This window comes from Trachymyrmex septentrionalis, unplaced genomic scaffold (assembly GCF_001594115.1).
Source record: "Trachymyrmex septentrionalis isolate Tsep2-gDNA-1 unplaced genomic scaffold, Tsep1.0 scaffold22, whole genome shotgun sequence".
NCBI classification, from domain to species: Eukaryota; Metazoa; Arthropoda; class Insecta; order Hymenoptera; family Formicidae; genus Trachymyrmex; species Trachymyrmex septentrionalis.
The window spans coordinates 1,165,651-1,179,701 of record NW_017305375.1 but is presented as its reverse complement, the minus strand read 5'-3'; the positions used below and the strand labels follow the sequence as shown (position 1 = coordinate 1,179,701).

The 14,051-nt window shown below is 35.8% G+C and overlaps 2 protein-coding genes across 5 annotated transcripts in view; one reads left to right on the top strand and one right to left on the bottom strand.

The window, feature by feature from the left end:
* LOC108748433 (RNA/RNP complex-1-interacting phosphatase) overlaps nucleotides 1–14,051 on the top strand; it is a 47,029-nt gene that overhangs the window by 20,448 nt on the left and 12,530 nt on the right. The window contains exons 3-5 of the mRNA XM_018486612.1: nucleotides 1,728–1,759; nucleotides 2,622–2,709; nucleotides 5,024–5,103. Coding sequence (XP_018342114.1) covers nucleotides 1,728–1,759; nucleotides 2,622–2,709; nucleotides 5,024–5,103 — 200 coding nt within the window. The remainder of the gene's footprint in view (nucleotides 1–1,727; nucleotides 1,760–2,621; nucleotides 2,710–5,023; nucleotides 5,104–14,051) is intronic.
* LOC108748434 lies at nucleotides 9,393–12,906 on the bottom strand. Of its 4 annotated transcripts, none has more exons than XR_001939300.1 (7): nucleotides 12,734–12,906; nucleotides 12,183–12,388; nucleotides 11,843–11,878; nucleotides 11,577–11,755; nucleotides 11,103–11,154; nucleotides 10,588–10,735; nucleotides 9,393–10,092 (listed from the first exon to the last, which is right to left on the bottom strand). XR_001939300.1 is itself a non-coding variant. In XM_018486614.1 (6 exons), exons 1-5 carry the CDS (start codon nucleotides 12,811–12,813, stop codon nucleotides 11,149–11,151), a joined length of 507 nt encoding a protein of 168 aa, XP_018342116.1. In that variant the 5' UTR covers nucleotides 12,814–12,906; the 3' UTR covers nucleotides 10,403–11,026; nucleotides 11,103–11,148. The 4 variants fall into 4 exon arrangements, 2 of the variants coding, with proteins under 2 accessions (XP_018342116.1, XP_018342115.1); XR_001939301.1 differs by lacking the exon at nucleotides 9,393–10,092 and adding an exon at nucleotides 10,100–10,185; XM_018486614.1 differs by lacking the exon at nucleotides 9,393–10,092 and having other exon boundaries at nucleotides 10,403–11,026.

Below are 14,051 nucleotides of genomic sequence, written 5' to 3'. Positions count from 1 at the left end.
TAGAGAGAGAGAGAGAGAGAGAGAGAGAGTGTAAATGGTTTTTATATTTTGTAATGCATGTAAGCACATGCATTTAATATATGCAATTCATGAATTGTGTTGATTATGAAATTGCGAAATTACATTTTGAAATGAAATGTACGAACAACAGGAGCGGTTGTAAATAGGATAAGAAAATATCTCACGCCTAGTCAATGTCAGATTATTACGTTTGGATATGAAAGCCATACCGCGAGTCCGTTATTAATGCGACCGATACTCATTCCATACTCATCCGTAGATACGATCTCTCCGCCCAGCCAATCGGATAGTTACGTCTAAACCTATAATTAACATTAGCCCACCCATAGCGGGTGCGACGTTATAAGCCGATTAAGGAAAGTTTCAATTTACTTTGCACCGTATTCTACGCCTGTTGATCTAAACGAGCGTATATCAATAGTACGCACTATATTATTACTTTCTTGAAATTGCATTAATTAAATTTTTATACATTCCATGAAATACAGAGTGGGGACAAACCTGTAGTACAATCGAACGAGGGGTGATTTCTTGTACAAAAATAAATCGAAAGTACAGAATAAATTTTTTTCGTCCGAGGCCTATAAGTAGTTTTTTTCTTAATAAAATAAAGTTTAACTATATTTTTTACATTTTTTAAATTTGCCTTTCGTGAAGTCATGTGAATGTTATATAAATATAATAATGTTTACAATATCTTTACACGAATATCTTCATTAAGTGCATGTGTACTCAACGCGATTTTCAAACTTGATTTTCTTTGAAAAGCCTTTTATGAAAAAATTTATTCTGCATTTTATTTTTGTGCAAGAAATCGCCTCTGTCTGATTGTATTATATTATATATAGAAAGAATAGTTTCACTGAAATATCTAAAATTTTGGATCTGTAAATCATTTTGTTGGGCCATTAAAAAATTATATAGGATGTTTAAACTGATTGGTAGAATATCAAAATTTTTTGCAGCATTGCTCAGCATAATTAAGTTTCCTACATAATTATTTCGATGGTCCAGTAAAATTATTTTCAGATCTCAGGTATCCGACTAAATTTTTAGATACTTCAGTAAAATAGATTCTGTTCTCACTCTATGTAACACTAATAGCTCATTTTTTTTCATATCATTAAAAAGTATGAATAGAATGAGTACTGAGTAATGAATAAATTAAACGATGTACCTAATTATTGCAGTCTTTAAAATTTTACAAAAAAATTTTATTGTGATGGTATGAACAAGATATAAGGTCAGTAAACTACGTGTCTTTGATATCGATGTTTTCCTTATCGAGAAGTGCGGGTGTTACAATCATCAAGTCATGGTTCCGTGGCGGGAGCATGCCTTTAAAGTTTCTCACCGGCGTTCATCACGTTGTAGCGTATCGTAATTTAACGTGAGACTCAAGTCAATCAATCTTGTTAGCGATACGCGATCCGTGATCGCGGCGCGTGATCGTCTCGTGCGGCCTATTAAGCTTGCGCTATTAATTAATCAGAAATGGGAGATGACTTGCGATATCATACAGGCCTCATGAGACGAAGGTATGCAGCGATGGTAATCATTGCGGAGATGAAGTCGTTCAGAGTCTCCCCGTTTAAAGTTTCTTCCGAAGCACTGTGCATTTGCAGCTGTCGCTATAAGCTGAGAGCTATTAATTATTTCTCGCTACGTTTTCTTGGTGATGAATGTTGTCTTCTTTTTTGTTTCAGGGCATAGCGAGAAATCTGCAGCCAGCCCAACGGTGAGTATCGGGATGACTTGTCTTTTGGACACCTCTCGTGTAAACACCGAGTCGCCGGCAGCTTCTTTTTCATCTCGATATCTGTACGGCGTTTACAGGCATGGTGCAGAATTTCTCTCCTCGTAGACAGGAGATGATGCATGAGCGTACTAAAGCATTAGCGAGATCGACGGAGGAGTGGTGTCGCGCCGCGGTAATCCAATGCGCGGAAAAAAAAAGAAGGAATATTAGTCGTTCGCCAATAAATCGTCTTACTCATGGAAATTATGATTATGGTAATGATTATAGTGGTGCGCTCGGAAGAGACGTGATACTTCTCACTTGGTCAGTTACATAAATCTACCGAGTCACATTAGCTCGCCGCTAATTGCTTTTAAATCGATTGGTATCCTAATAAATTTCACAAGTTTTTTTTTAATAACATCTTGGCTCGCGGACACGAGCGAGGGTTGTTTATTTGTGAGAAATCGTTCGAGGCAAAGCATGGCCGTGCTCGTTTCTGTATCTACGCACGCATGCATGCACCTGGTACGTCTCTCAAAAGATTTTGATATATCGAAAGGGATGGTGAAACTATTTGGGCCGACACCCCCGCCTAATCCAATCCCTTTCGTTTGGAACCTCAGAGATTCCTAGCTTTCCTTAATATATCATCCAGTCGTACAGATCGCGCCCCTCGAAAAGAATCTTTCCGCCGTACGCCGTCTTAACCGATTATAGGTTCTCCTATCTTTTCTATGTTTATAAGCCAAGAAAGACACCGTTTTATGATTTAAGTAGCGCAGAGATTTTATGACCGATCAATAAATTGAAAACGCCACTCAGCGCGCACATTATAATCCGGTCATATCCGTTGTTGCAGATTTACTACGGCAGTATTGCTGGAAACGTTTCCTCATCTCAAGTATATCATCGACTTGACCAATACGTGTCGCTACTACGACAAAAAGGTAAGAGATACAAAGCTGAAACTTAAATTTAGCGGAAGCAAACGACCGCTTTTCACCGACTTGTGAATAATAATGATCACCTTACATACTCGATAATTAATATATACTGATAATTTTGAAATAAATATTGTGAACTTAATGCAGAACGTAAAAAATGAAGTTTAGATCGTTCCATGCGATTAAAAAGGGGCCGACGTGCAAGCAGTATCGTCTGATGAAATAGTACTGACGTTTTCACATGAATTTAATGTGGAAACATATCGCGTATCGTTCGAATTTCAAGTCATAATTCGCTATGTTTATGCACTTGCTCCTTTATCTTTTAGTAATTCGAAACAAGAGACGTCTTCTCACTTTCCCGCAAGCTGTCACCTACTGCATTCCTTGATCAAGCAGATATACAGATTCTCTGTTTTTTTCTCTCAAATTTGACGGTTCAACTATCTATTATCGCTGTTCGTCTGTCTTTTTCGGTTTCATCTCCTCTTCTTCTCACTCGCTCTTTCTCTCTCGCCTTGACATCCTAATATCGCATCGGGGTCAATTTCAACTTGAGAACACTCGAGAGCGGTCTGACTAATTTGTAGCGAGGGAAGAGAGACTGAGCTAATGAACTTATTATTAGATTTTTGGAATAGCCGGTTGCCACGACTCGATCGGTTAACTGACTGTCCGAGTCGTTATGTCGAATGGGGATGTGTCCGCGATGTTTTCTGGGTCAAAGCTGTCGGAGAAAAGGACCGAAGACCGATCAATTATATTAATAAGTCGTGGAGTTGGTTCGGTCGCTTCATCTTCTGCTTTTTGTCTCGGCCCTACCGACGTTTGGACAACCATTTGCCACGCGATGAGAGCGAAGAATCCTAGGGGATATGTTTTAAAAATATTATACACGCCGCTGTGAACATCAATAGCGCTACGGGGCAACGATAATTAACAGAGAGATCTCTCGGTGTCGCCCACGCCTAATTAGAGCGCATTATACATGTATAATGAAGCGCTTAGTCGGTCCTTTAATTTTTCTGCCTGCTGTTATGGGAAAAACAAGATTGTAGAGACAAAGGTCACGCATACCGGTTCGTGAAGATTTTATCAAATGTGTCTTTTACTTTCTCAGTTTTGTGTTTACATATATATGAAATCCTTCCAGTTCACACATATGGCACATGCTAATTTTTCTACTTTTATCTTCCGAAAATCTCAGAAATATGATAAGATCCATTAGATGTACGATTATAGAAAATCTCTTTCATTGGAGCAGAGAATTTACAAATATATTTGTATTACTAAATTTCTGATTTTCCTTTCTGATTTATTATGATTTAATTTTGTTTTTGTTGAGATTGAGAATCGGAGTTATTCTTGAACGAAAGAATTTCTTGCGCATTATTGACGGCTGGAGAAAAGAAAATAGGTTCGATATAGCCATTAAGCGCAATAGTGCACGATCACCAAGATTGAGTTTCTAGTATCTCGCTAAAAGCAAAGTCAAAAAGATTGATTATTATGACGTGATCTGTCATCAGAGTGGAAAAACGAGAGGTAACTGTTATCTGACATCACTCAGGTTAGAGTTACGCTTGTATCACTATTGTTATCGTTAAGCGACGTTTTTTAATAATTAAAGATAATCAATGTTAACGCAGCACAAAATATTACTACATTTTTTAAAAATCAATTTTTTTTACTGACAATTGATTTTTGTTAAATTTACATAAATATTATTTATATTGTTTCGCAATGATTTATTTTTATATTAATAATTTATTTTTTATTTCAATTTGTTAGTGCTTTTGAGATTTGAAATCAACTGTAAGAGATAATTGAGGGATAATAGAGATAATAGAGAGATTCATGAACGTGCAACACTTGTTGTTCTAGGCAAACACGCGTGTATACTAAAGAATACTTTCTGAAATACAAATGATTGTGAATCTCTCTTTTACTCGTGTCGATTAGACTCTACAGAGTCGTATTTTTCTTTCCGCTCTTGCAAATTTCGTATTTAACGATCGATTGTTTCGGTTTCCGAACGTTCAGTTTACATCATGCTTGAATGACACGCTTGTACTCAGAAACTATGATTATCCGTATTGTTTGTAATTTGACGGTTTTATGCGTGATAATTAGCGATGCTAATGAGTGCGCCGGAACGGTTTAATAGGACAATAGCTTCGATCAAATTACACGCGTGTTCAATTTAGTACGTGTTCTATTAATGCATCTGCGTTTCATGCGACGGAGAATATTCTGCTTTTATTACGCAACAATATGCATGCAATTGTTTATGTTTTTGTTAACGGTTCTGTTGTAGGAATTTACAAATGCTGGCGTTAAATACGAGAAGATTGCTATACCAGGAAGAAAAATACCGACTATGGATATAATTAAGAAGTAAGTATGCGAGATCTGATCTTATTTACAATACCAAAAATATCAATTTGTTTAAAATATTTTTCTGAAAATTACAAATTTACAAAATTACAAACATACCTAAGTAATTTTAAAATTTCGTGCATTACAATATACTTTGAACCGATTAAAGTTTAGGGAAATTATTTATTTATATTTTAAAGAAACGTTAGTCTGACATGAAATGGCTCCTCATTGAATAATAGCGGGCATCACGAACAATCTGTTTCGATTTAATATGAGGTACGCGTGAATCTTTTCTAGTACAACTTGCGTTAATGCCTCTCGCTTAATGTCAATTGTATTTCACATTTATTATCTCTTCGGCAATTGGCGATTGATCAGCGCGCGATTCGCATAGCGCAGGTGACTGGCTGATTAATCATTCGTCCACAAATCATATTACCTTAACAAGGAAGTCGAGTTCAGCGTGTACCGTTTTTCTGGTTCTCAGCATTCCATGCCGTCGAGAAACCACGGGGCGAATATCGCGTCGGAAATTTATCGCTCTTTCTTTTTCTTTTCTCTTTTTTTCCCCTCTTTCTCTAGATGTTTTCGTCCACTAATTTAGTTTGTAAAGCGTCAGCTATATAGCGAATCATGTTACACTATTCAGAATACCTTGGTTTATATTGAAACAAGTAATGAGTTTATTAGTTATGACCTTATATAACGATTTCTGCTCTAGTTATTTTTCCATTGAGCGATGATATAACTTTCACGCGTAATAGTGTTGTGCAGATGCAGTTCCTTAAACTATGCAGAAATTATTTCCAATCTTCGTTATGCTTTAGTTAAAAATATACATCGTCCGCGATAATAAAGTAAAACATAATATTAAATAAAATTAAAGTTAATTAAAATATTAAACAAAGTAATAAAATATGACGTTAAACATAACAAAATAAAACGTGTAATATTTCATTCTTCTGATGCTTAATATTATATTTAAAAATGCATTTTATTATTTTTAATAAAATATTTTAACGATAATGAAACTTAATAAAATTAAATCTTGGATTTCGAATTTTTTGCTCTAAAAAAAGTTATTTGAAATGAGGTCAAGAATGACGTTATCTTCGGCCTTATAAAAATATCTTTGTAAAGAATAAAATTATTTTTTAAAAGAATAAGAAAAAAAAATTCACGAAAGACATTCATACGGTCGGTAGAATGTCAATAGCGCCCTATAACAATTCTGCTTCTTATCTTAACCGATCACGAAGAATCTTATGTCTGAACGGAGAAGATGCAATTACTAAAATTCTCATCCAATGGTTGGTAGGTAGCCGGAATGGGTTGAATAAAATTCTCGAAATTCTGACTGTGTTCAAGATAATGTCCCGTTCTTCATACTTTACTTGTACGGAATGGAGACACGTATTAACTTTTGCATGGCGCCATCATGCACACGTGTGTAGCTCTTCTGCTTTGAATGGTACATGCAAAGCAGTCTGACAGGGCCGGTCAGTCGACTAATTAACTGCAATAAACGTCCAATGATTTACCGAACATTGTGCAGCGTACCCATACTCTTGCTCGTCTTCCGTTTCCTGTCTCTCTTCTGTTGTCGTTCCCCTTCTCTTGTCCTTCGTTATCATGTGCGTGCGAGGGATATTCCTAAGTGCTACACGATCGGATAATGTGTAAGGATTGTGTTATACGATCGAGGAAGAGTAATGTTCGAGCGCCGTAATTAGCGGCGATTTCTCTCTCTTACGGCGTATAAAAACTATTTATTATTACAGTAATAAAAGTATTAATTATCGGTGTCTGCCCCCCGCCCCCAAGTGTTGGGAAATATTTGCGCTCGCGAAAAAATACGAAGACGTTCCACAGCGATATCCGACGCAATTATTTCTCACGCGCGGCGAAGGCGCGGCTAAAAACATTTTTGTAAGTGCATCGCGCAAAAAACCTGACACGCGCGTAACGAATTCGGGCCGAATTTTTCATCGGCTATCACATTAAATACTATTTATTCGTTCGATTGAATGGGAGATAAATATACGAGATATTTCTTTGATGTGTGGGAACAACGGTGATCACTCGCGGGCCAGCACGACGAGCGGGTCAAAGCACGACCTTTCGTGCAATCACCCGGCTTCTCGCTCTCCTCCCTTGGTTGTCGATCGGTCCGCACAAAGAACGCGGCCCGATTTGTATAATTCGAGGATAAAACGGTGATTCGCATCAACGGTTAATAGCTGACAGGTATGCGAATAGCCTATCGCGCGGACGCTCGTCTGGTCCTGCTCTTTTGTTGATCCTTTTGAGTGAGACCTGATGACTTTCGTGGCTCGGCTGTTGCGCGACGTGTAATTAACTGCATCCTTGATAGGATCGGATCGGTTACTGATGCTGTGCCGTGGTCAAAATGAAAGGAGGGAAAGAGAGAAAGAGTGCGATAGTGAAAGAGGTAGGGGATATGAAGTATGTCCGGAGGTGAAAACACTAGGCGCCACTTAAGGGGATGCTGGGTGTGACGAAATTATTAATATATTACAGCCGTAAAAAATTTTCCGAATTGAGTGAATCAGATGGAATTAAAGTCTTTTTACTGTGAATTGAAATAGGCGGTATATAGTGAATTAAAATTAGGAGGGGTGGGGCAAGTTGACTTTATACTAAAGTCCAAAAAAAGAGTTAAATAATTCGGAATTATAAAAGTCTGTATTATTGATAAGTTCGATCCACACATCACTCTAATATCCCATTAATATTCTAGATATTCTTAAACTTTGACGAAAACGCAGAGGTAGATAGGAACGAACATAGACATTGTGTAAGGAAGTAGCGAAAAAGCTACCTTTTATGTCAAGACTAAAATTCTCTCGATTTCTCTCAATTTTTTTTTTTTTTTTTTCGGCTTATTCTTCGGACATTGTAATGTTCGTATCAACCGAATTTATCAGACAGTAACGTTATCTTACGTCGGCCAGGATTTCTTCTCTTTCGTGCGTCTCTTCGCGATCGTCACGCGTCTGGAAGATGGAAAATGTTGATCCTTTGCTTCAAGGATATCTTCGCAAATGCATCTACGAAGCGCCGCGAATGTGCCAAAAATAGCCTTACAACGAGCGCCTACGCTCGAAAATGGTATTTGGAAGGTAAACGACGTTTCCTTATTTCGCAGCGCCGTAATGCCTATTCAGGATTGACGATCGGTGATTAAAGGAGAAATCGCGAAGAAAGAACGGACGAGATTACTCTCATTCGCGACGGAGTCTTAAATATCACGCAGCTAATTGCGCTCTTTGAATGGCTGGTTAACAGTAAGGTTCATGGCAACAAGTATCCGCGTTTATTCGATACTTGATTCTCTTTAATTGAAAAGTTATTTAAAAAATGTAAAATAAATAGGTACATGTAAATTGTATCTTTCGTTATAAGTAAATTTTATGTTATTACTTGTACATTTTCAAATATTATATATACATATGTATAAGTAATAATAGATAAATTTTTAATTTGAAATTAAATAATGAGATTCGTTAATTAATAGACACGCAAATAGAGTAATAAAGTCACTATTTTCGAGAATATAGCAGACAATTAGTTTCCCGCAACATGCAAGACATGTATTCAGTAGCGTTTATTGCATAAACGTTTTCAGTTACCAACGATAATCACGTTAACAGAAGTTCATTAGTCTCATATACAGCGGATTAAGCAATTTCGCGTGAAACATGATGTTAATTGAAACACAAACGTTCGCAATGTGAGCTTGATTTTAGGACTGCAGTAATGGCTTGAACTTTTTATACTAATTACTGTGCACGGTCGAATCATCTAGCTACGTTCATCAATTCCTCTCCACATATGTACATACGTATTTGATTATAATATAAATGTGCGTCTTATTACTATCGTAAGTTTAGATTCCTTTTCTATGCCTCCTATTTTTGTTTTGTCAAGTATGTTGATCAATTATAATTTCGCTCGTTTTTTCTTTGTATCGCGGATTGATTTTCTATCAGAATAGTTTGAAACATAATTAACAAAATTAAATAATTAATAAAATTGGAATAATTAACATTATTAGATTTCTTTGATTGATGAATTACAGCTATTATTATTAAAATATTCTCTCGAAAATCTTTAGAGTGGACTTTATTCTATATCTGATTTTAAAGAGTGACATTTAAGCCAGAATTAAAAAAAATGCAACTCAATTGTCATTTTTTAAAAGTGAGATTTCATTCTGTAGAGTCAAATTCCACTTTTAAAGATTTTAGAGAGTTATTTATATGTATTCTTCGCCCAACAACTTTAACGAGGTGAATATAATTAAAAAGTCAAAAATTTTTTCTGCAAGTTTAACAAGAAATCTATATTTTGCCAGAAGGGAGGGGATAATCTTTTGATGATTGCGCGAACGTAAACTTCGACGACGTTTCTCTGAAAGATTAGCGATTGGTTTCCTTAGCGCTCGGGGCGAACCCATCTCAAATATTCTGACGTGTGGCGTCTCGGGATCCCGATGGTCCCTCGGTGCGTGGAAATCACAGGAGAGGCATGTTTTGGCAAATAATTGTGGGTGGTAAACGTGTTCGCGTTTCTCTTCCACGCGCATAATGCGTCCGAGCGCGTGCACGTTGCATCGTATTTCCGGTGCCGTTAATTCGAGTGCTGAACGACGCCGGAGCTACAAGTCGTTCTCGAGGAGAAAAAGAGAGATTCTTACTCTCCCGTCTCTCTTTGTTCTCTCCATCTTGGCAAGCGTCTCGCATCGGGAACGACGAAGGAACGTGCGTACGCGCGTCTCACGCTCGGGACCACCCGGGCGATCGCTTCATTACGTAAATTCGCCACCACTCGCGTCCTCCGCGTCTTCGCGTGCCCGTTTCATCCGTGCACGCGCCGTCGTCTCGTCGCCCGTTCTCCGTGCGATATCAGCCAACGATGCTCAAAGGCGATTCCGCGCGAAATACCGAGACAACGCGTTCTTCCAAGAATTGGTCAGGCATCCTTGGTCAGAAACGATAATGCATGTATAAGAATATAACCCTGGGTCAATATTAATCTTCTTCTCAATGAAAACCTAGTCTCTCTGAATTTGTTCTGTAATTCAGTATTCAACATTTATGAGCGTCTATCGGTCTTTGAGAGTTTAAAAATGACGAAATCTTATTATCTATAATAATTAATTCTATGGTGGTAAGGTTTTAAAAAATTTATTTTAAAAAATTGATTTGTACAAAAATGTATTCTTATTTATTTTGAAATTTCCGGTTTTTTTTTTATATTTTAAATATTAATATTACGTTACATATTAATAGATTTTCAATTGTAGTAAGTTGTCATCAAGATGATTCTCTATTTGATTAGTGCAAATTTTATTGAATAAATTCATGTAATTATTAGCTGAATGAATTGTTTATTCAGGAATGATATAGTCGCATCTTTAAAATTGAGTGTATATTATTCAAAGCTACGTATTTTATATAATGACAAATTACGCACTTTGGAAATGGAATGACCGTGAAAACAGGCGTCCACCGAGTGCTGCTATAACCGTGTGCCTTCCGTGTACCCGACTCTGATTGAGAAACAGTCAGCCGGAGTGTTTGCCCAGTACTTCTACGATATCTTCGGTGTTCCGGGATCTGTGCTGGGAGTACAGACATACAAACATCGGTTAACTGTTCACCTACCTACGACCGCGCAGTCCATGCATTAAACATTCTCAAACATGAACGATTTTATGTCCAGCCGATGGGCCAACTTCGCTGGTCCATGTGTACTTGCGTGAAAATATATATAATCCGCGGTCGTGAATTTCGAAGCAAAACGGAATATGAATTCTTGTTATAATTAAAACTGTGTTGCGACGACTAATTTGCTGAGGATTTTTTCTATTTTTTTATATCACGCATATGTTGCATCATTTGAAATTTGCTCACTGGTAACATTTATAAATAAATCAAAGATATTCTTATCTATAGTATAAAAATGCAAAGAAGCATGAATGTGCATACTTGTGTAAATTGGTTGGTTGCTTTTCATGGTTACTTCGATACGTTTTTATATCTGCCAAAGAATAGAATTAATATATAATTTTACGTCAATAATATTTTAATAATTTATGTAGATAGATTTCATTTATTCATCACGGTAAATTTAAAATGTTTTATTTTCTCATCTAAATGTAGGGCAAGGAAAAAAAACAAACGGAAAACGCAAACATGGATAAAAATCAGAGAAAACGAATTTATGGGCGGAAGAAAGGGCAGCCAAAACTACGCTTGGAATAGTAGAGAGGCTAGCTCTAGGTCAGCTTTGATCGCGATGACCACATACTTTGCTTTAAGAAATTTGGTCAGAAATATTCTCGGGATATTAGATTTTAATTTAAATTTGAAGATTCGCGTTAGTTTCTCATTAAATAAATGTATTATAATTTAGGCACAAATCTGTTTATCATAAGGAGGATGATGTCTTAAATTATTTACTCTCAGACATTTCCCGCAAGGTGTAATCTGAACCATTCTAGGCACATATTGCCTTCTCTGTAATGGATATTGTGTCGCCCTTGTGCGTCTCAATCTATACGTTCCAGGAGCACCAGTTTCGGAAGTGAGAGGCAGACGTGCCGGACTTTGTAATTGTTGTAATCTTTCTCTCACTATTTCTAGAAAAGTATAATGATTCATTTAATTTATTTTTTATTATTAAATATTTAAATGTAATGCTCGTTACAATTTATCGTCTATTATACCTTCATTTTTAATTTCTTCGACATCTGATGCATCAACTGAAAAACACAATTAAAATTATATAATAGTATAATTAATAGTACAATTAATTAATTGAGAGAGAGAGAGAGAGAGAGAGAGAGAGAGAGAGAGAGCTATTAGATTATTGTTTTATATTATTAGTATATAATAAATAGTCTTATATTAATTAGTTTCAACGAGAATTAAAAAGTTTTTATTTACGAGCAATTTTGTAATTAAGAAAACAAAAATACCTTTTGTGTATTATATCTTATAGATAGTTACATATCTATGTGACACAAATGGATTACTATTATGATTATACATGAATTTTCTATTTACAATCAATTCGTCGTGGTACAATAGCTACTCCACTTGTGAGATCTCTACGTGAGACACCTCTTACACGAGTTCGAGGCATACGTTGATAACTTTGTATTCTTCTTGGAGTCGAGATTGGAGCCGGGATTTGAGGCGAGATTGGAGTTGAGTAATATGCTGGGATAAACTCTTCTTCATACTGTGTCGACGTATATCGATCTTCTGGACTTAATTTAGTTCATATAATTTTTAGTAATTTTTTAATTAAATTAATATGATTTTTTATTCTGAGTTAAAACGCTGTTTATAACAGTCAACATTAAAAAGGAAATGTTGTTTTATAATTGCTGTATTATGATTTTATCGCAACGAAATATATTATAAATATATTATAAATATTTTTTTCATATAAATAATTAATGATGATATCTCTCATCTAACAATACGTTTATTGATTTAAAAATCATTATATATTGATAAAAATGTGTTGAAACATAGTAGAGTTATATTTTACTATACAACATTGCAATTGAATTATATATAGGTTAATAAATTGTGTATAAATTACGTACGTCTCAAACTCGGAAAGTGCAGTATAATATTCTTCTCTATTATTATTATTATTATTATTATTTGGAGAGCAAGTACACATAATCGTGAATTTTACTGAATAAATACATATTTCACAATTTTGAAAATTTGTGCCGAAAAGGTTTTAAATTTAAAAATTACGTCAAAATTATAGCCTTACATTATAACGTCAATCGATCAAGAACTATCGAACTGCTCTTCTCATTATCCTTCACGACACAGAATAATTTGTATGCATTATTTCTTTATAAAAGGAAACTTGATTATAATTGTGCATTTTGATTGCATATTATTGAAGCGCATTAAAACGAAATAAGGCAAATTTCCTAATGTATTATATAATTATACAGAAGAATAAAAAAAATTAAATAAAAACAAAGTCTTGGGTAAAAGAATTTCAAGAATTTTATGAAAATATATGCACAAGTTAAGACTTTACTCATGTCGACGCGAGTGACTTATGAATTGCTCAAGCTACAATGCCATTTAACATTGTTTACCAGACGAATATCCAGCTTATTCCTTTTTCAATATAAATCAATATAGATTAACTTTAATCTTGGTTCAACTTATTCTTCATTTTTTTAATTCTAACAATTAAAAAAACATAATTATCTTTTATATTTTTCTCTTATATTTTGTCTCTCTCTCTCTCTCTCTCTCTCTCTCTCTCTCTCTCTCTCTCTCTCTCTCTCTCTACGTTAGTCAATCGAAATCTGTTGAACTAAAAAATTATTCACTTAACGGACTTTGAAAACCAAACATGCTACGTGGATAATCAACGCATGTCTGCGTGTCTGGAAATCAGTGCTCCACGATGTATTTATTTATCATCGTCTTGTCAAACGACGAAATTGTAACTTGATATTCATTAGATTTAAATAGCAGCGCGCTGTTCTTCCGGGCGACGATCGAGCTTTTAGATAACGTGTGATTACGCAACCGGCACCGACATAGACCGTTCATGTGATCTCTCTCAGTAAAGTTACACGCACGCACGCACGCAAATGGGCGCGAGCACGTAGTACGGTGGGCGCGTGCGAAGGACCACACACCGTGCGATATTCAAATGAACGCCACTTACGACCGACAATCGCATTGCCATAAATGTCGTTTCGCGGTTTCACAGGCGCGTCTCCTTATTCCGGTCGAATTTCTCCGTGTGATTTTTACGATTTGCACAAAACATTCGAGTTATCGATAGTCATCTCTATGGATCTTACAGTTAATTAGCGAAGATATCGCTTAGATTTGAAAAGATAAAAGCGTATTCCATTAACACCTTGGTTGGAATTCATA